General features: G+C 38.4%; 2 protein-coding genes across 5 annotated transcripts in view; both read right to left on the bottom strand.

Annotated features, from left to right (window-relative positions):
• Positions 1-2,244, bottom strand: part of st18 (ST18 C2H2C-type zinc finger transcription factor) — a 40,263-nt gene extending 38,019 nt beyond the window's left edge. For 2 of the 3 annotated variants that reach the window (XM_034888313.1, XM_034888314.1), the window contains exons 1-2: positions 2,114-2,243; positions 945-1,119 (exon numbers count right to left, since the gene is read on the bottom strand). In XM_034888313.1, coding sequence (XP_034744204.1) covers positions 945-1,119; positions 2,114-2,167 — 229 coding nt within the window. In that variant the 5' untranslated portion in view covers positions 2,168-2,243. Of the gene's footprint in view, positions 1-944; positions 1,120-2,113 lie in introns of all 3 variants that reach the window. The other variant, XM_034888315.1, reaches the window with a different exon arrangement.
• Positions 2,245-9,088: 6,844 nt separating this feature from the next.
• On the bottom strand, positions 9,089-22,224 carry rb1cc1 (RB1-inducible coiled-coil 1). 2 transcript variants are annotated; one of them, XM_034887757.1, is made up of 23 exons: positions 21,894-22,224; positions 20,804-20,936; positions 20,586-20,712; positions 20,309-20,479; positions 19,941-20,143; positions 19,257-19,698; positions 18,979-19,149; positions 18,708-18,892; positions 18,352-18,538; positions 17,581-17,662; positions 17,407-17,471; positions 17,210-17,313; positions 16,678-16,804; positions 14,593-16,520; positions 14,185-14,371; positions 13,231-13,339; positions 12,606-12,903; positions 11,487-11,538; positions 11,341-11,388; positions 10,848-10,906; positions 10,527-10,654; positions 10,218-10,288; positions 9,089-9,988 (listed from the first exon to the last, which is right to left on the bottom strand). In XM_034887757.1, exons 2-23 carry the CDS (start codon positions 20,872-20,874, stop codon positions 9,911-9,913), a joined length of 4,893 nt encoding a protein of 1,630 aa, XP_034743648.1. In that variant the 5' UTR covers positions 20,875-20,936; positions 21,894-22,224; the 3' UTR covers positions 9,089-9,910. The 2 variants fall into 2 exon arrangements, with proteins under 2 accessions (XP_034743648.1, XP_034743649.1); XM_034887758.1 differs by lacking the exon at positions 11,341-11,388.
• Positions 22,225-22,567: the final 343 nt, after the last annotated feature.

The raw sequence follows: 22,567 nt of genomic DNA, 5'->3' as shown, positions 1-22,567 counted from the left end.
TCTACAACATACTGGAGTCCCCATTATATACTATATGGAACATAATGGGCTGCAAATAAGATAACAGCCAAATGCTACATGGACTAAATCTACCGTAAAGAGTAGGTAGCATATAGTACAAAGCATACTGTCTTTTTACATATTCAGGCCTATTTCCATATAAACACTGAATCACTTCCTCCAGAAATCTATAGTGATGTCAATGTAAATGCTTTTTAATGTATAAAAAACAAAACAACTACACAAACATGTCTCAGAATCATAATTTTAACACACATAATGACAAGCTCTCTGTCATATTTGTAAAGCCAAATGTTTACCTGTTTGTATAGTGTAAAATCTTTATTTACTTACAGCACAGTTAATATATCTCTATCCCTGGCACAGTTCCAAGCCTATATGAAAGAGCATGAAGCCTTTGAATAAGCCCACTATTGTGAGACAAGAGCAGGTATTGAAACAACAAAAATGTTAACTCCAAGAAAAAGTTTTGCCGCATTAAAGTCACATAGGAGCCACATTAGCATGTGAAAAGAATAAACCGAGGCATTCTCAGTTACACACTCCACCTGGCTGCTAACCAACGTCCTTGTCAGAAGTCCACCCACCGCACTGGCTAACACTGAAAGACCTCCTGGGGACCGCAGTGACCATTTACTCGGTTCTCTCTTTTTCCCATGCACCTGTGACTGTTTTTGTGTTTGCTATTTTTTGCTTTGTCTTTTTCTGGCAACACTGTATCATCGGAGACACACTTTGCCTCAAAAGGAATTCTCCTGCCCAACAATGTGGTTTGTTTGTTCACCGGATATGGCAGGCCAGAGAGTCAAATGAAAAAAAAAAAAAAAAACACCACAGTAATAATTAAAATTGCCACAAGAAAAATAAGCTGTGAGACACAGCAGTGTGAATGGACTTGAAATAAGAAAATAAGGTACTTTTACCAACTGGTTTCTTGCCGAGTTGGGGGGCTTCACAGGTGCAGTTGGAAAGGCTCGTCTCCTTACTCTCCTCGGACGGCTCATCCGGCTTCTCCATGGTCCTGGACCTTAGAGAGCTGCTTTTCCATTTTCCAAAGGACTTTGCCACAATCGCTTTGTCCGCTCCTTTCATTGTTTTCTGTAAAACACATTTACAGCATGACTTCCCAGGTTTATCCCTCTTGTGAGCCATCTGCCCCCTTTTTTGGCTCTCAATAAACCTGGGCTCATCTTTCCCAAACCCAAAGTAAGAGAGAATTAGGGCATTGTGTGCATATGCATTCTCTTAAGCATTCCAGAAAATATCCTGATTGCCCTGGCATCTTTTTTAGAGAGCGTTTGGACATTGTTTTCCTCCTGACATTTTGCAATCCTGTGTGGAGAGAGTGGTACTGATTGAAACAGTATAAAACAATACTTTGCAAAGTACCCACACAGTAAACAGAAGAAACTGAAAAAAACTGTTTTTCACATTTAATCCAACTTAAAGGAAATAAAAATAGCACATTATGCCCTAATTGAGTGCTGTACAGTCCGCAAATACTATTACAAGGCCGATCAGGATTAGCAGTGGAACATACCTAGTTATCTATTTCTGAGTGCCAAGACTGCTAGCAGTGGGCAACTAAATTTCAAAAGCTGGCAAATCCAGTTGTCTCCTAAATACAGAAAGTACTTAAATCCGGAGCTAACAGAAGAAAAAGACGGATAAAGGGTGCTCTGCATATCACCGAAAAGCTTGTGCACTTTTCAGAATCACTGGCTAGGTTAAACAAATATGCTAAGTAGAGATCAAAACAATCCTTTGATCTGCAGCCTAGTTTCCAGAGGAATGGCTTGGCTGTTGTTGTAAATAACTTGTATAAATCTATATACCATTTGCCTTTAGGTAATATCAAAAGTGCCAGGGATTCACAGGCAAATACCTTGTGGTTAGGAAATAGATCAGATAAAAGCATATAAATATTTTAGCAATACTGCACTCTGTCATTTTGTGTACTGTATCCGAGTTGTTAACCCCATATGATAATTTTACTAGTTTAGTTCTACAGTAGAAACATGAATCAGTAATATTTGATAGAAAAAATACATTCTTCCACTTTCTGTTTTGTAGTTGAGAAAAATGTTCCTACCTCCAGCATGCCATTCAGGTCAAACACAGTGTAAAACATTGTGCTAAACTTCATACAAAAGAGGCTTGAAGAATCAGAATGCAGAAGCTTTGCAACTTGCTGACTAACTTTGCCCTCTGTTTTGATCGAGCACACAAAGAAAAACGCTGTCCATTCAAAACAGACAGCATAACTCTTTTCAGAGAGGGGGGACCGTGAACAAACGAGGCCATGTCCTGAGCTGCAGTCAGTTTCCCGTCAGGCCTGGACGGTGAGGGCCACAGGGACTGGGACGGGCTGACACCACACTCACGGGCAACAGAACAACTTTTGTGTACACTATCCTTCTCTGGAGCTATGTTTTTCTTCTCTCTACCCAAATTGGACGAGTGCGCTTTTTGGTTTGCAGCTTGCTTTACCTCAAGCCCTTTGGTCGTACTTCATAAACACGTTGGCAAATTTGCCAAACTCATTTAATAGCAACACAATACTCTTTTACCAGTAGTATTATCATTATCAACATGATAAAACATAGCACATAATAAACATTCCACTGAGTCACTTGCATTGGGAAGATTTTGACAGAACATTCAACTTGTTATTCCAGCAAAGACCCACATATGACAAAGTAAATACAATTAAAGATTCAGATGTAGCTTTACCAAAAAGTAAATGTCATTAAAGCTTATTTGAATTTGACGTTGTGCTCACTAACAGAAATGTTAATGCTAACTAGCTTACACAGGCTTACAAACTAGCTAACTTACTTTCTAGCTGGCTTAACTAATTACACTGGCTTGCTAACTAACTTAATTAAACTTGAACTGAGCTCAAACCATACCAAATTGGTTAAATAAAGCCTCCTACAGGAAAAGTACCAATTAAACCTAACTAAAACTGCAAGTATCATGGATCAAACCACCAGCTACCTTTTATCATCAGGCTAGCAGACAATGTTAAAAAAAAAAGTGAACTGCCTTGCTAACTGGTTGTTCAAGTATATACAGAACTTTACGAAAGTAAGAATGCCGTTATGGTCATTAAGAAATACACATCCCGGGGCCCAGATACCTCAGTTGGTATAGCGGGCGCCCATACATGGAAGTTTACTCCTCGAAGCAGCATGCTGCATGTCACCCCCGCCCCCCCCCTATCTCCCCTTTCATGTTTTCAGCTGTCCTTTCATTAAAGACCTAAAATGTCAAAAAAAGTATCTTAAAAAACTAAACCAAATTACACATCCCAAGGGTTCTCCTTTATTTGCTATGTTGTTGCAAACCGGCTATAGCTACTAGCAAACAAAGCAGGTAATCAAGGATGGAAATGCTTTAACACACCTAGACTAAACTTCATGTGGCCCCATATGGTTGTTCAAATATCAAAATTCTTAATAGAAACATTTTTTTTTATAAAGAATGCCATTATGTTGAAGGGTTTCCCAATTATGTAGCCTACCTATTTGCTGTAGCATCGTGACTCTTGTGAACTTGTGTTACTCAGCCTGGGGTTGTAATCATTTACATTGGCAAACACTACCTAAATATCAGTCATTCAAACGCCACACTCACAGCATGTTTGATGAGGAATTAAACTGTTTTAAGCAGTCAAGCTTTCTTGTTCATGCATTTGAGGTCCTATCTTACTGTGAATGCTATGAATATGCTATATGTGAATGTAAATTTATTGTGTGTTTAATATGTTAACCAATTTTGGCCAGGTCTTTCTTTTAAAAGAGATAATGCATCCGTACAGTATTGCTGCTTTAATGAAGGTAAAAGAAAATCACAGTAGATTAAGGGAAAAGTAGTTTGAGAATTTCATTTCAATTTCATTATTTCATTATTTCATTATCACAGACTATTTTACCTGGTGAGTGTTTTGAATCCTGAAAAACTCATCTTAGATGTTTGAAGGATATCATGGGAGCTTCATCTAGCTTCTCTAGAGTCCTGGAAAGCCATTTTGAGAGAGAACAGAATGTACCATATTCTTGACCCGTCTGCCTCAGATGCTTGCTGTATATGGAACTGAATACTGGACGTGAATTGTATCATTCTCTGTGTCAACTTGTTAGATGGCAGTTGCTGTAGTGGAGTGGTGAGAGCGGCACATATGCATTATAGGAGAAAATTGTGAAATGACAGATTCCGGGTGTGATACTGAGGGAATGACTAACTAATAGGAGGGGTGCTCCAGGCTGTTAGCTTTGAAAAGCAGTTTGCACATTACTTTATCTTGTCAATCAGATTCCTGGAATGGAAGAGGTGACTGATAACTTGAATTAATTATTTTCTTATTGCATGCATGTGTTAATTCATGTTAATTTATGTCCCTTACAGGCCCAAGCCAGAATATCCAGAGTAAAGCGCCACCTCTGGCACCCAGATCACCACTCCACTCTCTTTGCATATATTTATATCAAATGAAAGACTTTTTTTTTAATCCTGTTGGAACAAGGACTGACTGCCAAATTTGATTTTTAAATGTACTTTTAAGCTGTTCATGGTTTACGTTTGCATTTCTTCTTAACAAGTGAACAACATGGAGCAGCATTCATGGCTATGATGGGATTAGAAAGTTAGAGATAATTTTTTATAAGTAAATCCTAGCCCTTGAAACATACCTGCTTTCTTACAACAGTTAAATAATGTAGCACAGGGTCAGCAACCACATTGCATACCTATACATTTTCTAATTCTGTATGCAGTTTTTTTATTTTTTATTTCAATTATGTAGTCCATTGCCCAAAGCAAGGTTTACAATCTTAAATACATTTTTATGGTATTTGATCAAAGACAAGAGCAGTTCTTTAGAATGCACAGAGCGTACTTTAAACAATTGCATTTCAATAAACATGTTTAAACATTTTGACAAATTTAACTTCCCCTGAACACAGAGGATAAGAGGAAAAACATTTCTCTGATGAGAACAGAAACAGCAAGAAGTTCTAACAAGGAAAAGCCTGCCAGGTGGCGAACTGGCTGCACCAACAGAACGCACAATCTGTCTGCTTCTCCTTCCAAACCATTGACAGCTGCCATCACCAGCCTTGCACACTCGCACTCCGTGGCTCCTCAGCTCCCTGCCCATCCCTCTTTAGTGTTTCCTGCTAACCTCAGAGACAGGGTCACCTGGCCCCCTAGTTGCCCGTCTGTGGGGCCCTGCTGGCCCCCTGGAGACCTGCCTGCATGGGGATGCATGGCTAACAGAGGTCTAGCAAATTCTCTTTAATATGCAAACCAAGGGGCTATTCCTTTGACCTGAGACCATAGCTTTTCTAACAGTGAAATCCAAAAATATTCGAGTGATGTACAATGATGAGATTTGATGAGCAGTTTTTGATCTGCTGGTTATTTGATATTGAATATTATCAGAGACAAACAGCTCCATAATCAGGTATTTTCCTCAACCAGCCAGTTTAATTAAAATAATATGAAGCCTTATTGAATCAGACTATATTCTCCTCGACCTATTTGATAATCTACAGTTTAAACATATTTGTAAAATTGGAACAGCATTTTTCCACTGAGTAAAACCTTAGCACACAGATGCACAGAGGCTAAACTGAAGAGTGTTTCACAAAGCTAGCGTTGCAACTGGGCTAAAAATAAAACCTGGCAAAGTTATTCTGATCCCTTATTGGTCCCATAGTTTGATTTCACATTTAGCATTTGCATTCCCCTCCGCATAAACATTTCATTCTTCCCCTCCTGCAGTACAATGAGACTTGAGTGACTTTGGCAGCAGATTTTGGATCGGTGCTCCTGAATCCACCAGTGTATGTTATCAGCAGGTAAACAAGCTTTCGAACAAAGCCATAATGGAACTGCAAGCGGCATAAAGAGGCTCATCTCAAAAGCTATACAACCCATCAAAGCTGGTGTCATTTCCTCAACACTGCTCTGCAGCTGGAAAATGCATGGCTGTTAGTTACAGTTTAAATCGCCTGTCTATTTTCAGACACTTCAGAACTATTTGTATTGATTATTTACTTGTCATTAAGCAGCCAGATTACCAAAATAAGACAACAGATTCGAATGTTTACTGGATTCTTCTTCCGTTTTTTGTTCTGTGGTAGGAAATCAAAAAAACTGTGTCATGCACTAAATTAATGGGATTTGCACTATAGGGTATTTGAATAATTATTTTCTACTGAAAATGAAATAGTTCTATCTATATTTAGAAGGATTACTGATGGAATTGAACTTAATGTGAAAATAATTTCTCCTTTTTAAAACGTAGTTTAGTTCTATCCTACACTTCCTGCTCACCAGATGCAATCTTGTTAACCACATGCCTGGATGCTTGTCACCAAACTTTCCACATATTTGCCTTTTGGGTAGAGCTCAGATGCACAACAAAACCTACGCACTCTCCTCCCAGTGAGTGGAGAAGCCTCAAAGCTTTCCTTTCATATGCTGCATTATCTCTTTGGCGGTAATTATCCATAAAACTATGCCATGAGATGATGATGATTTCCAATATGAACCCAATAAATGTGTTTAAAATTTGAATTATCATATTTATGTGGATATGTGTTACTAATAGTGATTATGTTCATCATGTGGGTAGAAAATCAACCATCCTTATATTGCGCATTCTCACATATTTCTCAGACATTTCATCACACATTTAATCTGCCCCTGTCTAAGATTTTCTACTGAACCTGTAGTCAAGGCAGAGAAGGGACAATAACGGATGAGATTATGAAGCATGTCTGTTAAAGCATGTCTGTTTGATCATCATTCTGTTTAGGTGAAGTTCTCTTCTTGGTCTCTTCAGTCCCTGACAGCAGATATATAACCTAATCTCTTTCCCTAACCCTTTTCTTAGGCATGAATAGGGTGGAAATGTGATGGCATTAAGTCGATTTACTCCTTGGTTTGCAGTTTCAGCCTTAATGCCTCTTGGCTCTTCTGCAACACACTCGTTCCATTTTAGATTTCAAAAATATAAATGTTATGTTAAGGCTTTCATATTTATTTTCATTTATCCATCATTTGAAGTTCATGCATATATTTACCCTACAAATAATGCTTGTTTATTTGCAGCGCCGTCTATCTCGTATAGTGTCAGAGATATTGGAAAATCAAATACAACTTGTGTATTATCTTCATATACAGAGAATATCTGTAACAAAGGGTAAGATCTGAGACTGTGTGACATTCTTTTGTGAGTTGTCTCTGACATCGTTTAGATTTTTCACATTTACTCATCTAAACCTTAATTTAGTGCCTCCAGCATGTGTTGACATGCAAAGAAAAGCCATTATAATGTGTCTTTGGATTTCAGCTGATGGCATATGAAAGCTGCATTAGTACATCTCTCCTTATACAATTATTGGAGAACATTTTTGATGAATTCCTGCTTTTGAACACAAACAAAGTTCCCTTTGAACTTGTTGTATGATAGTGTTAAAAGAGATTACTTTGAATTAACTTGTATAGGAATAAATATTGTAAGTAAAGGCAGTATGAAGTTGTGTTAGATTTTAGTTTTTTTGTTTTCTAATAAAAAAGTTTCAGGATCAAACAGGCAGTGATATCCCTTCACTATTACGTAAAAACTGTTTGTGCACAACAAACATTAAGTCTTACAGTTCTCTGTACTATTAACTATAAATGATAAGTGCATATATACATATTGTATATAATTTGCTATTGTCTTGTCCATTAAAAAAGGTTTTGCTGTTAGTACACCTTAACTCAGACTTAATATTGTCCCTGAGAAAATATTTTTATTGAAATGCTTTTTAAAATTTAATTTGGGTAATATGTTTACAGACGTGCCTATAGAATATATATGTTATATCCTACATATAAGTTATTTGTATGCATGTCATACATATGTAACACGTATTTCTGACCTTTTATGGCTTCCTATTTTCAGTCTTTATATGTATTTTTTCATATTTTCTTGAAAAGCAATATATAATCTCTAGTTTTGTGCACAAGTGCTACGTATTTATTAAAAAAAAACAGAACAGAGAATTGTAACATTTTTGTTGTTAGGTATCCTGTCTAATTAAATCATAAATTCCTTATTAAATTTTACAAAACAAAAAAAAGAGATGGACAGCTCTTTGTAAATGAATACAGCTTCCCAACAGCACAGTACTGAAGATAAGTAGTCAAGAAGTTTGACAGCAAGTCAAAGGCAGTTTTAATGGAGGAACTAGCTAGAGACTACACATGGCAATGTTAAATCCCATTCAGCCTGATGAGTGACTCCCAGCAGCACTGAGCTCAGTGGGGGGTTGTAAACATTTACACTAAGAGCCTGTCCAGTGCACATGGTTGGTGCTTGCCAGCCACCTCGGTATCGAATGTTGTGTTGCATATTTTGTCGTTCAGGCCTGTCCCGAAATTGTAGGAATCACACCATCAATTTATGAAGGAGCCATCCAAATGTGACAACAGGCTTATGCTAAATGGAGAAAATAGAGCTAAACATTGTTAAAACACCCCTAGACCCACATGGTAGAGAGTGCTCGGCAGAGAGCTGCTATGCTCCCCGCTGTGAACTGGGAAAGTGATGTTGGTGGGCTTCCTTCTCCATGAGGGCCGCATCGTTCTTGGGCCCCGATTTGAAGCCTTTTTGAAGTCTGTTTCCTGCAGCAGCGTGCCAACATTAATGTTTCCACAAAAGCAAAAATGCTAAATCAAATGAATTCACTACACTGTGCTATTCCACATTGACTCCTGAATCCCTAATACTTTTTTTAAAGCATCATTAAAAAGCTATTTATCATATACATCCTAAAAGTCACTGTATATGATTTAGTATTTTATTTCATTATAAGCTCTAATAAAATTGTTTCTCGTTAATACAGAAATCTAAGCAGGCGAGCAGTGTGTGGTAAATTTGTTTTTGTCCATGAACTAAGAAAACCTTTCACCCCCTAACGATTAGGGTGATAAAATAGATAAGAGTGAAAGGCATCATGTACATTTCTTAGCATCACATATAATTTCCAAATCATAAAATCAGCACACAATGTTTGGGATCAATCCTTTATTGTTTCAAAACTCTATCTTTTACAATACAGTCAATTATTGTTACATGTGTGAATGGATGGATAATGTACAATGTCCTCGGATAATGAAACACAGTCACAAAGTATTCCTTTCTACATATCAATATTCTATGATAGTGAGAAGTTTGTGCTGATATATTTATTTAGTTTTGACAGCTCAATTAACTTCCCTTATTAAATCAACAAAAGCATTGTTTTTGAAAGTGCATTTCAAGGATTGCAAAGACGACTGTTTCCATCAGTCAGCCATAATGTACATTTCAGTATTGACAGAGGGCCACACTGCTTTGTGAGTAACAAACAGCATTACTACATTTCCAACTACAACATTTATCTGGATAAGTAAATCAAAGAAAATATATCAATATGCATGCCATGAACATTCCTCCATAAACATTTATAATAAAATGTATATTTTTATTTAATTATGTTGATAATGACACAGTATTTTCCACAAAAGAACAAATGCTGATAATGAGAACTAATATTTAACAATTTTGTTCAATTTTACACACAGGTCAAATGGCCTAACACCACAGTGTATAGGGCAATGCCCTAATAAAGTTAATAGCATTTGGTCCACAATAACAAATCTGGGTTTAAAAGAAAACAAATGTAGTAGCAGGTGGGATCTTGAACTGAAATTGAAAATAGCATGATGACTATCTTAAATTCTTTCTGTTTTTAAGGTCTTTCGATTTTCAAGTTAAGAATTATGATGTGAAGTTTCTGTTCAAAAATTAAGCAATATAAATATACATTTTTAGCTCATTACTTGGCTATTATACTTTTCTGTTCCATGGAACAGCTTTCACTCTGTAGAACTTGGTTCCTAATGGAACTTTGAACCTGTTCTGGGCCTGGTGAAGGAAAAGAGACAAGAAAAGAACACGTTTTGAGACAGACGTGAATATAACAGCATAGAACATATCGAAAACGATAAATCCAAACCAAACCCAGTGTGGAAAGTGTCACATAAAATAAGATTTCCAGGACCACACTTTATTTATGTTAGCATATTAGTTCTTAAAAAATCGTTTAAAACACACATTTAAGGAACACTTTGGAACATTTTGTCAAATTCAGTACCTTTTTCGCCTGGCAATATTCCTTCTCCATCACCTTCCCAAGTACCCAGGGCCGTCTTGAGGTCCCTGATGCTAAATGAAAACAAATCGACTTGAACCACAAATAAATGGTTGTGTGTGTGTGTAACATTAAAACTTATGAAGATTAAGTTAAAAATGTGTGCATGTAGTACAATTGTTATAAATCCAATAATGCCTGACATTTTAAATCTAAAACAACTATGACAATTATTGCGTTAGTAAACTTAAAAGAACAAATGTCAACACTACACTTCTCATCATGTTCACAAAACGATCGGGGGATGCTGACCTGGTTTGAGGTCCAGTGCAGTGAGAGACTCTGAGTGGAGGAAGTACAGGGTGGGGCCAACTGTGAACAGCACGTAGTTGTCATGTCTTTCATCCAGGATGATCAGAACCAAATCGCCTACCTGGAAACTGAAGGGAAAAAAAGAGAGACAAAGGAATGATGACACCAACTTCTGCAAACGTAGAACACATTAAAGTAATTACACAATAATGTGTATCCTTACACAGTATTGCATGTAAACATGAGCAGAGTTTTAGCTTAAAAAAAATATATATATATATCACAACAGCGTGGCCATGCGTTATTCTTTTATTCACTTACTCTCTGATAGCGATTTTGTCTGAATGCCGTGACGACACAGACGACATGCTTTGAGACATCTACAAAGAAAAGGATTGGGATAACGTTACACGTTACACTGAGGGGTTAACAATACTGGCTATAGGCAACTTCTAACGTTTCTCTTATTGGACATTTGCTAGAAATAGGCTTGGTAATTAGTTTTAGCACGTTTACCCCCATTTCTGCATTATAGTCTAATTTCCGTTTTCACCCTACTTTGTGTACCATGCAAGTCGATTAAAAGGATTTGTCAAACCACAAAAGTATGTTTTTAAAAACTTATAGTAATAAATATGTTTTTGTTTTGAGAATTTCACTAAAATGCCTCCCTTTACACAGTCTGACACTTCCTAAAAATATTTTTTTCTTCCTTGAGCTCTTCAGCCTCCTGAGTCAGGGTTTTACTCTTTGATACTACTGCCACCTAGTGGAGCATGTGTGACATAGCCCATAGAGATGATAAATGACTGACCAGTCTTTGACTGAGGCGCTTGTTTTCTTCTTCCTTCATGTGTAAAGTCTGAAACATATATCAGATTGATTAAACAATTAAGAGACATCCAGAAACATGGCGTCTTGTGCTCTTGAATGCAGAGTGATAGAGATGTGGGTATTTACCCTCTCAAGTAGGAGTATCCGCTGTTTCTCCTCCGACATCAGGATGTTATCACTACAGGAAAGAAAACGTAGATCATTGATAAATGTCTTCTAGAAAATGTCACTAAAAATGCATGTATTATGTAGAAAATGAAAATTGATCAAACTATTAACAATTCTAATCGTGTAAGTATTAAATAGTTCTAAATCTTAACAGTAATGAATGGAAAACTTACACTGTCTGATGCTAGCCTGCCTTCCTTCCACTGTCAATTTGTCCTTTCTGTCCATCCAGTTGTTGCTATTTTACACAATGGTCTTTTAAAATCCCTCTTCAATAACGCAAACACCTCTTTCGATTCCGTGACTGGCAACTAATTTCCTGTCTTCGTACAAAAGGATTGATACCGTGTATAGATGCAGCCACTACTAGGGCTACTGTAAGTTAAGTATGGGTATACTGTATTTAACAAATGTGCACAGAAAATGAATTAACAAAATAGAGCAATCTAAAAAAAGTTTAATAAGTTTCTGTTTGGTCTTTACCGCAAAATAAACTAATTTCTTGTAAAGGAAATATTGTTATTGTGCGGAAAATATATTCTTAACCTCTGAATGAACAAATTATGTCTATAGTAATATTTTCAATTAGTTTTCTCTGATGATAGGTCAAGCAAAATTTTAATTTTATTTTTTTTAAGAAAACATGATGCGGCAGAGCTACACTGCTGCTGAAGAAACCTGATTTCTGGACTATGTATACAGTATGTATGTAACCGATTTCTTAAGAAGTGTGCATACATGACAAACAAAAGAAACTGCAGTATTACATTAAGAGCAACTCTTACTTAAACTCAAACTAAAACTTTAATTTTCAACAATAGGTTATTTTTAAAATTCATACATGTACACAGTAAGGAACAATTGTGTGCTTCTCCTATACACAGACTGTCCTCTCAGCAAACTGTCAAAACTCTAACCTGAAAAAACAACCTTTTCTGGCATTAATCCGATTAAGGCAATGCATGTATTGCCTTGACGTGTCTGTGTGCGTTAATAAATTACATTAAGAGATCACAATCACTACAGTATATCTCAAACTATCAACAAAACAAGGTTTGTTGGAGAGAAAATGCTTACTGGACTGTCACCATGCTGGCTTCCACGGCTGAATCAACCTGCTCGTCATCTCGAATGGCCGCCACAGAGGCCAGTCTGTCGGTTTCAGCCACGGGGTCAGAAGAAAAAGGCCCGGCAACAGGCAGAGCTCTAGCTGCAGCTCCTGCTCCAGCTTCTGTGTTCTCCTGAGCTGAGGGGTTAGGAGCGAAGAAGGCCGAGGAGACCAGTGTAGTGCTGCGCAGGCGGTTGAGCTCTTCTTCCAAGTGTTTCTTCTCCTGCATGACACTAGCTCGGTCCTCGGAGAGTGTTTCTATCAGAGCTGCAATAAGGTTTAGATAAATAAGAAACACTGAAAGGCACAATATGCCAATCTATAACATGAAACCTCGACGAATGGCTGTTCTTAAAATATGGCAGTAAATACTAGAGACCATTTATTGGGTATACTATTAACAAGATTACATTACCATCTTGCGTTATGTCTACACCTTTTTTATTTAACAAAAGAATTCTGCTTTTTGTTGAGCAGCATGTTTAAAAACCCAATTTGCACCTGAGGCCTCTTTTAATAGATATTTAAAAAAAAAAGGTTTGCACTCCTCTCAAAGTGCTCTGTATTTACAGAGCATTTACTACATTTCCTCACCTTTATCCTTCTCCTGCTGCTGCGTTACATTCCGCAACTTCTCTGTGAGCTCATTGATGATCTGCTCCTTCTTCAGCTTCTCTCGGGTTAGAACAGTGTTGAAATTAGTCTAGAGAAATAAAAAAACAATCATTTAGCCACTTTGGTCACAACAGGGAATTTATACCCAAGTACTAATGATTTCATAGGATGCTTTTTAATTGCTTAGGTCTAACAATGCAGATCAGCTTGCAGCCATGGTAGTTTGGAGAGAATTTTTATGAATCTGTTTTTGTATTGTAATGTCGGATCCCTTCACCATGTATTATACCCACTAACAAAACACACATGAAATGTAATTATGTGGGCTCAACTGTTATTTAATAATTATGCAATATTTTGTGCAAAACAAAAGTCTTATGAGCTTAAACTATGCAAAGTGGTGTGACAGGGAGAGGGCCAATTTCTTCATAACAGAGATTCAGAGAAATATTTGTAGTCAATAAGTGACCAAATACAACACTCGGCTGAATAGCAGCGAGTGAGCAGTTTGTGAAGAGTAAATACAATCTTTCTGCTGCCCTTGGGGATCTGGTGGTGTAAAGGAGATCAAAGTGACCACGATTAGTGCCAGTCAAATAATTGGCAGATTGAGCTGTTGGAGTGTAAGGCTAAACCTGAAATGGACAGTGCCTGACAGTGACTCATAGGTAGTATGAGTAGGTACTCATTGCTATACTGGATAGTATTACTACATAAATTGTCGCTCTGTGCTATGTTGACTTGGCAGTGCTTAAATGCAGTTAGCGTATTCACACTACACCACATGCACTCAGTTTCAAGCAGTCTACATATTACCTGTTTTTCCATTATTAGGAACAATATATCATCAATAATGGCATAGTTTTTTTTACCACTGCACTACAACAGCAGGAGACAGAACCTTTCCCAGCTATTTACAGCCTAAAAACAAACCTGCTGCTCTGCGATTAGTGATGTCTTGAGGTTCTGCATCTCCTCATTCTTCTTCTTCTCCAGGAGGTCCATCTGGGACTGCAGGAAGGCCCTCTCCTGCTGCAGCCGCTCTTGTAGTGCAGAGTCTAAAGACAGAGGTGCTCCGGGATCTGCACGCCCCTCAGCACGCAGGGACAACCCTTCGTCACTGAAAGGCACACAAAGTTTGATTGGGACAAAGGGAATTACGTGGACATACAAGCACACGCAAAGACAAATAACACTCCACTCTCAATTAACAGTACAGTAGATTGCTTACTCGTCTAATCCCAGATTTTATTTGAGTGTCATTTTAGATGCAAGCAGAATATATACAAAACATCAACTCCAGTCTACGACAAAGTGCTGTCATTTTGAGGAAACATGTACCTTCTGGAGGATTGTCTCTCATGAAGCTCATTCTCAAGTTGTCTAACTTTGTCTAACAGTCTCTTCTCCATGTCCTCCTTCTGCTGCTCCAACTCTTTAAAGGCATCTGGTGATCCAACCTTAGAGGCCTCTACTTTTTCTAAATCTTTCTCGATTGCATATCTGTCCTGCTCTAGTTTTTTGGAGAGCAGGTCATTTTCGGCCTGCAAATTGCTAATAACAGTCCTCAGCTCCTGCTCCAGTTCCTGGAAGCTCCTCAACTGCTTTTCTTTTTCATCACTTAGAGCAGCTGCTAGCTGGTCCATTTCCTGGTTAAGTTTCTGTTGCTGCTCAGCATGGTTATTCTCAGCATCCTGGGCTTGCCGCTGCAGGCCGGAGAGCTCATTGCGCAACAAAATAGTCTCTTCCTCGTGTCTGTCCACCAGCTCTGAGATGCAGTGGTCCTTCTCAATCCTCATGAGAGTCCTCAGCTCTGCTAGGCCCACTTCATACTCCTCATTTTTTACATCAAGCTGTTTTTTGATATCTGCCAGCTCTTGATTAAGGGCTTTGGTTGCTGCCTCTACCTGGGACCCCACAGTCTCTGCCTGCTGCATCTTGGCATCCTCCAATAAGAGCCTCAACTCTTCTGTCTCGGACTCTTTGAGGGCTAGCTCCACCTCTACTTTGCAGCGGAGTTCTGCTAGCTCAGTAATACGAGCATCCAAGTCCTTCATCTGGTTGTCCTTCTCTTTAAGTGCAACGGCATGGTGATCAGCTGCCTCAATTAACTTTGCAGTATTTTCATGAGCAAGATGTTCCAAAGCCTCCTGGTTTACCTTGGTAAGGGTCTCCAGTTCTGCTTTGTGTTCCTGCTTTATTTTGTCCTCCATCTCCTTTAAGTGGGACTGCTCAACAACTTCCAGCTCCTGCCGGATCTTCTGCTGGCTCCGTTCAATCTCAAAGTGCAGATTCTCAAGCTGGCTGGTCAGAGAGTCTCTTGAAGCTGAAAGGATCTTGATCTCTTCAATTTGATCACTTATCATTTGCTCCAGGTTTTTGATCCTATCTTTCTGGTTGCGCTCTACTTCGACCCATCGCTCTTTGTCATTCTCAAACTGTGTGAGTTCTTTCTCTTTGCGCTCCATAAGCCCCTCCAGCTCCAGCATTGCGTGCTGGACATCTCTGACAATATTCTGGTTTACTTGGTTTTCCTCTGTTAGTGTCTGAACCTGTTTCTCAAGCTCTTGACGAAGGGAGAGAAGCTCACTTTGATGCTGCTTCTTCAGTTCCAGTTTGTGGGTCTGGCAGATTTTGTCCACAATGTTTCGCACCTCTGTGGTCATATTCCTCAAAACAAAGCCAAAGTCTTGTTGTTCTTTTAATACCAGGCCTCTCAAGTGATAGAGGTCCTCCTTTACACTTCTGAAGTTTGAATGGGACTCCTGTGCAGCAGATCGGTACTTGTCAACCACTTGTTTGAGAAAAGTGATCCTTGAGTTCTCCCTCTCTATTATTGTGGTATCCTGTATGCGCTTATTGTCAATAGCGTTGATGACTGAAGAGTACAGCGACTCCACCATCATTTCAGGGCTAATAGGGTCACTGATGGGATTCGGAGAGGTCATGTTCTCTTCAATCACAAACTCGTTGACAGCAGACATGAAGTCAGATTCAGGGCTCTCTGCTAGAGAATCCAAGTCAAGCGAGCCTTGGTGCAGAATGGTATCCATGTTTGGGTGGCCAATGGTTTCAAAGTCAAATGTTTGCGCATCTATGCTGTCTGGGGACAAGTCCTCTAGAGGAGCTGGGATGGGAACATGTAGGGGCTGGCAGCTGGGTCCCTGAAGGTTAAGAGAGGAAGGGGTTTTGGAGGACCTCGGTGTTGTGGTCTCCGGTATGCTTCCAGACTGTGGGGTAAACACAGTTGATCTCTGACTAAAGGATGTCTGCAAAGACAGAACAGATGAAGGAAGAGGGAGAGAAAGGAGAAACCTTACTTCATAAATAAATGAGAAAAGCAAAAAAATCACACTATGTATAACAACCATTTATTTTCATTTTTTTTAAATTGACACAGCTATGTAAGTATCATTATTTCATTACCCTTTGTTCACTTAGCAGGTCAGTAATAGTTTGAGACATCTCATCCACACTTTCTGCAGCTTGGAACAGCTTGTGAAGTGTCTCTACGTGGCGATTTAAGGGCTCGAAGTCACACATTGTGGGAACCCTTCAGGAAAAAAAATCATATCAGGACCAAAATCATATCAGGACCAAAATTATATCAGGATTAAAATTAGGGACAGAATGTTGTTAAAGAGATTTTTTTATGTATGTATTTTTTGTATGTTTAGAGCTTTAACATCATTGCAAAAACAGTGTATATCTTGTATCTAATGTAATTCTGTACCGCACAGCCCTTCTTCACCCAACTTACGGCAGTGCTATTTGATTACTTGAGACTTTTGATAACACAATAAAAATTCTTACAAGTTGTTGTCTGTCCTATTAATTGTCAAAGCATACACTTCCAAATGTATGTTGTCCATGGCCATATCTTGGCATTGTTCTGGAAGTGTAACTTAAACTAAGGTGATATCCAAAGCCATTTCAATAACGGAGGACAGTGACTTACATAAGGAAAGGCTGCACCTCTACAGGACAGCACGATTTCAAGTACTGCAGGTCATAAAGTGAGATGTCTGGAAGTTCGTCATCAAACCTTCTGGGCTTTCGGGTCTATAAACAATAACAAGCAGAGTGGAAAATAAGTGCAGTGCGAACGTTATGAACATACCAACATGGTCAAAATGCTCTTAAATTGTAACTTACACAAAAGGATGTTGGAGGCCATGAATCGAGTCCTCTAAACAAACGATTTCTTAGGAAAGACTTCCCTGAAAGGAAATTAAGAAACAGATTACAACTTTGACCTTGACTGGAAGCTATGAGCTTCACAGTGACTACTCAGATGTCGTCAGCTGAGAGTTTACAAAAGACACTTACTGAAGAGTTTCCCAAAGGATTCCCTTTTGAACTTCTCCGCCTCGTACAGTCGTTTCCCATCCTTCACAAGTGCATAAGCCCACTGAAAAGATTGATAGTAAAGATTGAACTACAAAAGTAATAATAGTGTTTCTGACAACGTAAACCTTCAAAACATGTTGGCATTCCTTAGCATGAATTTTAATGTTACTGAGCTGCTATAAAGCCATGTTCTATTCCGACTTTCAATGCCAAAAAAGGAGCTCATTTAGTTTCATTCCTGTTCAAAACTGTACAATCAATGTCTTGTTATGGCTCTCAGGATTTAACCTCATTAAGAAGAAAAATATAAAAAGGGAAAGCAAAGACAAGCAAAGGGAGTAGCTTTCTGATGCATCAACTACAGTGAAAAAAACTTCCAACTCAATAAAAGAGAGGACAAATATGAACTATTTTAACTATTTCCTGTATTTTAACTCTTACTGTACATTTAGTCATGGTTCTGTATCTAGAAAAGATACAGCACCACAATGCCAGTTTATTTTGCAAGCTAACACGACTATTTTCATATTTTGTTAAGTTCAGAAGAAGCTTCAGAAATGTTAGATTAAAACCAATGAAAAGCATGCATTCCCGCCAAAACATAAAAAATAACCAAAGTGAACTTAATTTTCAAGTACGGGCAAACAACATGCCTGAAAGCTACAGATTTAGTTAGGCAAAGAGATCACCTCTTTGAATCACTATGTCTGAAAACATGACTACCGTAAAATAATGGCATTTAACACTGACCTCTCTGTAGTGGCGCATGAACATTTTTCTTCTGACGACTTCCACCACCGCCAAGCAGTACATCTGAGGGACAGTACTGAGGGCTTCCACCACCCTCACTCTTTCTATTAGCTCTGTCAGAAGTCTGAGTAGAGCCTGAAGCTTCTCCCCATCCTGGTCTGCATGAAGCATCACGTAGCAGCACCATCTAATGCAAAATCATTAGCACCGTTAAAGTTGCAAACATGTATTCGCTTGACTTTGGCATTTTTAAATCAGTAAGCCAATAGAACAAGCCCATAGCACTATGTCAAAAGCAATGACTTACAAAGCAAGTACAACAAAAACATTGGAAAAGAAGTGGCTTTCAGTTTTACTTGAGTCTGACTTGAAGGTTGTTTGCAAGCTCTTGTTTGGCAGTTGTGCACTTCTTTTTTATGTCTAGCAGCTTCCTGTGGTTGTTCAGCATGATCATCAGCTGGTTGGTGTGACTTAGACACAAGTCAGGCAGAACAGATGTATCCTTCAGGTTTTCAGCCCGCTTCTGATTGGCCAAAAATCCCTGCGAATAACATGCAGGAATTAAAATTTAAAAAAAAAAGAGCTGGCGAAAGTTGTTTCACAGTGTGTATCTCTTACTTTACGTACCTGAGCTAGTTCTTTCTGTTCATTCACCAACTTCTTACAGCTTGCAATCATTTGGTCAAGAGCATACAACCTGTCCTCAAGCCCCTTGATGGCTTTCATGTTTTGATTATCTAGCTTGGCAATTGTGTCACGACAATCTGTGAGAAAGGGCTGAATAATCCGAGGGTCAAGCTGAAAGAAAACACATTTTAGTAGACTCATGATATTTTTCAACACCATTTATGACTACATATTTAGAACACTATTTTGACATGTCTAATCATACATCTGTGACTCACCCTATTGATGGAGTCAAAGCATTTTCTCACTACCGATTCCACATCATTAGGTCGGTCTTGCACGTTGATCCAGTCTAATAGTGTGACATTGAAGCAGGTTGGGTTGGCAAACTCCTGAGCATCATCATCATCGTCGTCGTCATCGTCGTCGTCGTCTAATAACGCAGCTCTCAGCCCACCACTGTCAGTTGTTTCATTTTTTTCCGGGTCTTCAGTTGGCTCACATGCGGCCGTCACCGGGGCAGTGAAGGATGCTGATGACTTGGAGGGCCTCTGTGCATCTGTAGCGTGCCGCACAGAGTGAGTGGATTTTTCTTCTTCTGTCTCATCTGAATCCTTTCCTGGGGTTGAACTGGACTTCTCCATGCTCTCTCTGTAACTGTGTCTTGTCAAACATTCCAGCAAAGGTATCCTCGCCATTACAGAAACGGATGTGCCTAACCTGCAATCACAACAAAATATGCATTAGGATATCAAATTCATCAGGCACATTTCCCTTTAGCAGAAATATATTATTTGTGTTTATTTTCTGTTATTTCAATTGTTTAATTGAGCTAAGATTATGATTAAATAATTCTAAATAGTTCCCATGTCAGCAAAGGCAATAAGCAGATAGTAATTACTAATAACCATTCAGTACTTTGTATGAAATAGCAGTTTTGTTTTGTGCCACAAAACACTTACTTTGTTAGTTTCACCTTAATTTCTTCCAAGTCATGCTGATAAGTTGCGTATGAAGTGTCAAATTTTCCGAGCAACTTCTGATAAGACAGAGTGCAGTCGTCCAGATTAGCCATAATGGCAGCCCAGCCTTGGTGTTGAAGGTGTTCATCATGAACCAATCGTTCACAAAAACTGCAAAGTTTCTTGGCAACTTCAAACATTTCCTGGAGAAGTAAAAAAACGATAAAGAAGTTAGGATAATTTCATACTTAATGGATTAGATATAACGTTTCTCTGTGTTCATCTCACAGAAGGTAGTGCAAGTGAAAGGAAAGCATTCCAAAGCAATGAAAGGCAGCTTTAAAAGGAAAAAGAGAAAAGATAACTACCAGAGCAAGTTGTGTTCTTGAGGCAACAGTGTGAAAGACAGCTGGCATCAGTAGAGATTCCTCCACCTTAACCTGAATCTCACTCTCAATTGAGAAGGTGGTTTTGGGGATTGTTGGATCCCGGTCACACAAGATCATCTCTTTGTTGAACAGGAATATGGGGTTGGTTTCCTATAGATAAACAGAGAAACATTAGTAATATGCACATGACATATGCAAATGTACTGTATACCTTTAAGACAAATAAAACACACACTATCAAATTGTTAAAACTTACAGTGCCAGCACTGTAGCTGCAAACACGCCTCTCTGCAGCCATACATTCCCCTCCATTGACAACAAGGACTTGATGTTGAATTGCAATTTTATATTTGGCTTGGATGGCATGTTTAAGCTCCAGTACACTGAGACAAAGGAAGAATTTATTTAGATAACAACAGCCTGCAATACTGACCAGTATTTCAAACTAATATGGGTAAAATGCCAGTTTCTTACGTTTGGACAGCAAGATCAGTGTCAAATGTCAATGTGCTACCATTGTTGACCTGGAACACATACAACTTCATGTTGAATCTCCCAGAGTTCTTTGCATTTGCCTATCTTGCTCATTTAGTCATTCAAGGCCACCCTGCGGGGGAAAAAACACAAACACGAACATGAAATAGTTGATAATATATTTTTCTTATTATCATTAAAATACTTCTGGTGAGAGGTGACACTGCCATTTACTTAAACCTTAAAGCCTCAAACACCATACAGCTTCTTGGTTATACCTATGTTGTATGTATATGTATGCATACTTATATGTAAGGACATAGTCCGTTTTTTTAGATGATTTACATGATCTTTAACAAAAGGACAACATTTCAACACCTTCCACCCAAACATGTGAGGCCTTTGCAATTTCGTATCTACCGAATAATACCTTAGTAGCGTTTGCTGAGGTACCATTTCCTTGGCCACTGGACACTACAGAGTTTTTATTATGTGAGAAGTCACTTGATATGTTGGTCTAACTTTCAACTAACGTTACCTGAAAGAGTACATTTGTGGATGTTTATCTGGAGAGCCAGAAGGCTGCACTGATAAAATGCCAAGTTAAAGATGGCAAAGCAGAGTTACGGCTAAGTAACCACTAACTCACCATTGATGCTTACCAGCTAAATTGCTATCCCAGACAATGACAATGTTGGTTAGCTGATTGCCGCCGTAAATGACTGTTTGCACGTCTGCAGGCCTTAAAATGGTTTATGATTAACGTTACGGTTTTTAGGGCTGAGAACATCGATACTTAGACGTTTCTTTTATAACCCCAATGCTTCCAGTTAGCCATGGCTACAGTGCCAGAGAAGAGTTGCTAGCAAGCTAGCTGGTCAATAACAACCTGCTGACTGCGGTAACTGGCTATTAACTAACGCAGCTGTCGGGCTACCGCAGGATAGCCAACGTTATTTCTAACGTCGATGGATTTTGCAAATGTAATAAGATGAGTAAAAACATCAAACATCACATGCTAACATTTATATTGGTATAAAAGAGGGGATTCCACATTGAATTGATTTAATAAATGATTTGTTGGCCTTACCTCACTTTGCTCGCATCTCCCTGTTCTTGGTCTCGCTAACAAGCTAACATCCAAGCTAGCTAGCTAGCTAACCTGTCTTTGCTTGGCATACATAGAGCTAGCTTCGCAAGTCACTTAGCTATCGTTAGCTGGACTAAACTAGACTAGAATAACTGACAACCATGGTTGTTACACAGATTAACCATATTTGTGTAAAATAAATGTCTAATTAGTCAAACTCGTGGCGTAACACCAAAAATACCAGTTGTTTATTTCAGGTAGCTAGCTAACTTCGCTAACACCCTCTTAGCAGCTCTGTCTGTTTTGTTGTTGTCATCTGTGCGGTTCCAAAACGATCCGTTCAACAGCGATCCAACTGAAAGCCATCAGTTTTGCAAACCAAGCTAACATAATACTTTTATTTTTTAAAGTTAAATTATGCAGCCTACCATTTATCCTGACTCAAATATACAAAATATATTAATCATTTTAGATTTGAAAAAAGGTTAAATTGTTATGACAATATAAAGTTTTACTTTTCGGCTTAGTTTTTAAAGATTAATCCAAAACTTGCCAACAGTTAAATTAATCACCAACTATTTTGATAATCAATTAATAAGTTAGAGTCCTTTTTATAGAAAAAAGTAAAACGTCTCTGATTCCAGCATCTTAAATGCATTATGTTCTGCTTTCTT

Source organism: Etheostoma cragini, chromosome 12 (assembly GCF_013103735.1).
Source record: "Etheostoma cragini isolate CJK2018 chromosome 12, CSU_Ecrag_1.0, whole genome shotgun sequence".
NCBI lineage: Eukaryota > Metazoa > Chordata > Actinopteri > Perciformes > Percidae > Etheostoma > Etheostoma cragini.
The sequence above is the reverse complement of the archived record's forward strand: the minus strand, read 5'-3'. Positions and strand labels throughout refer to the sequence as shown.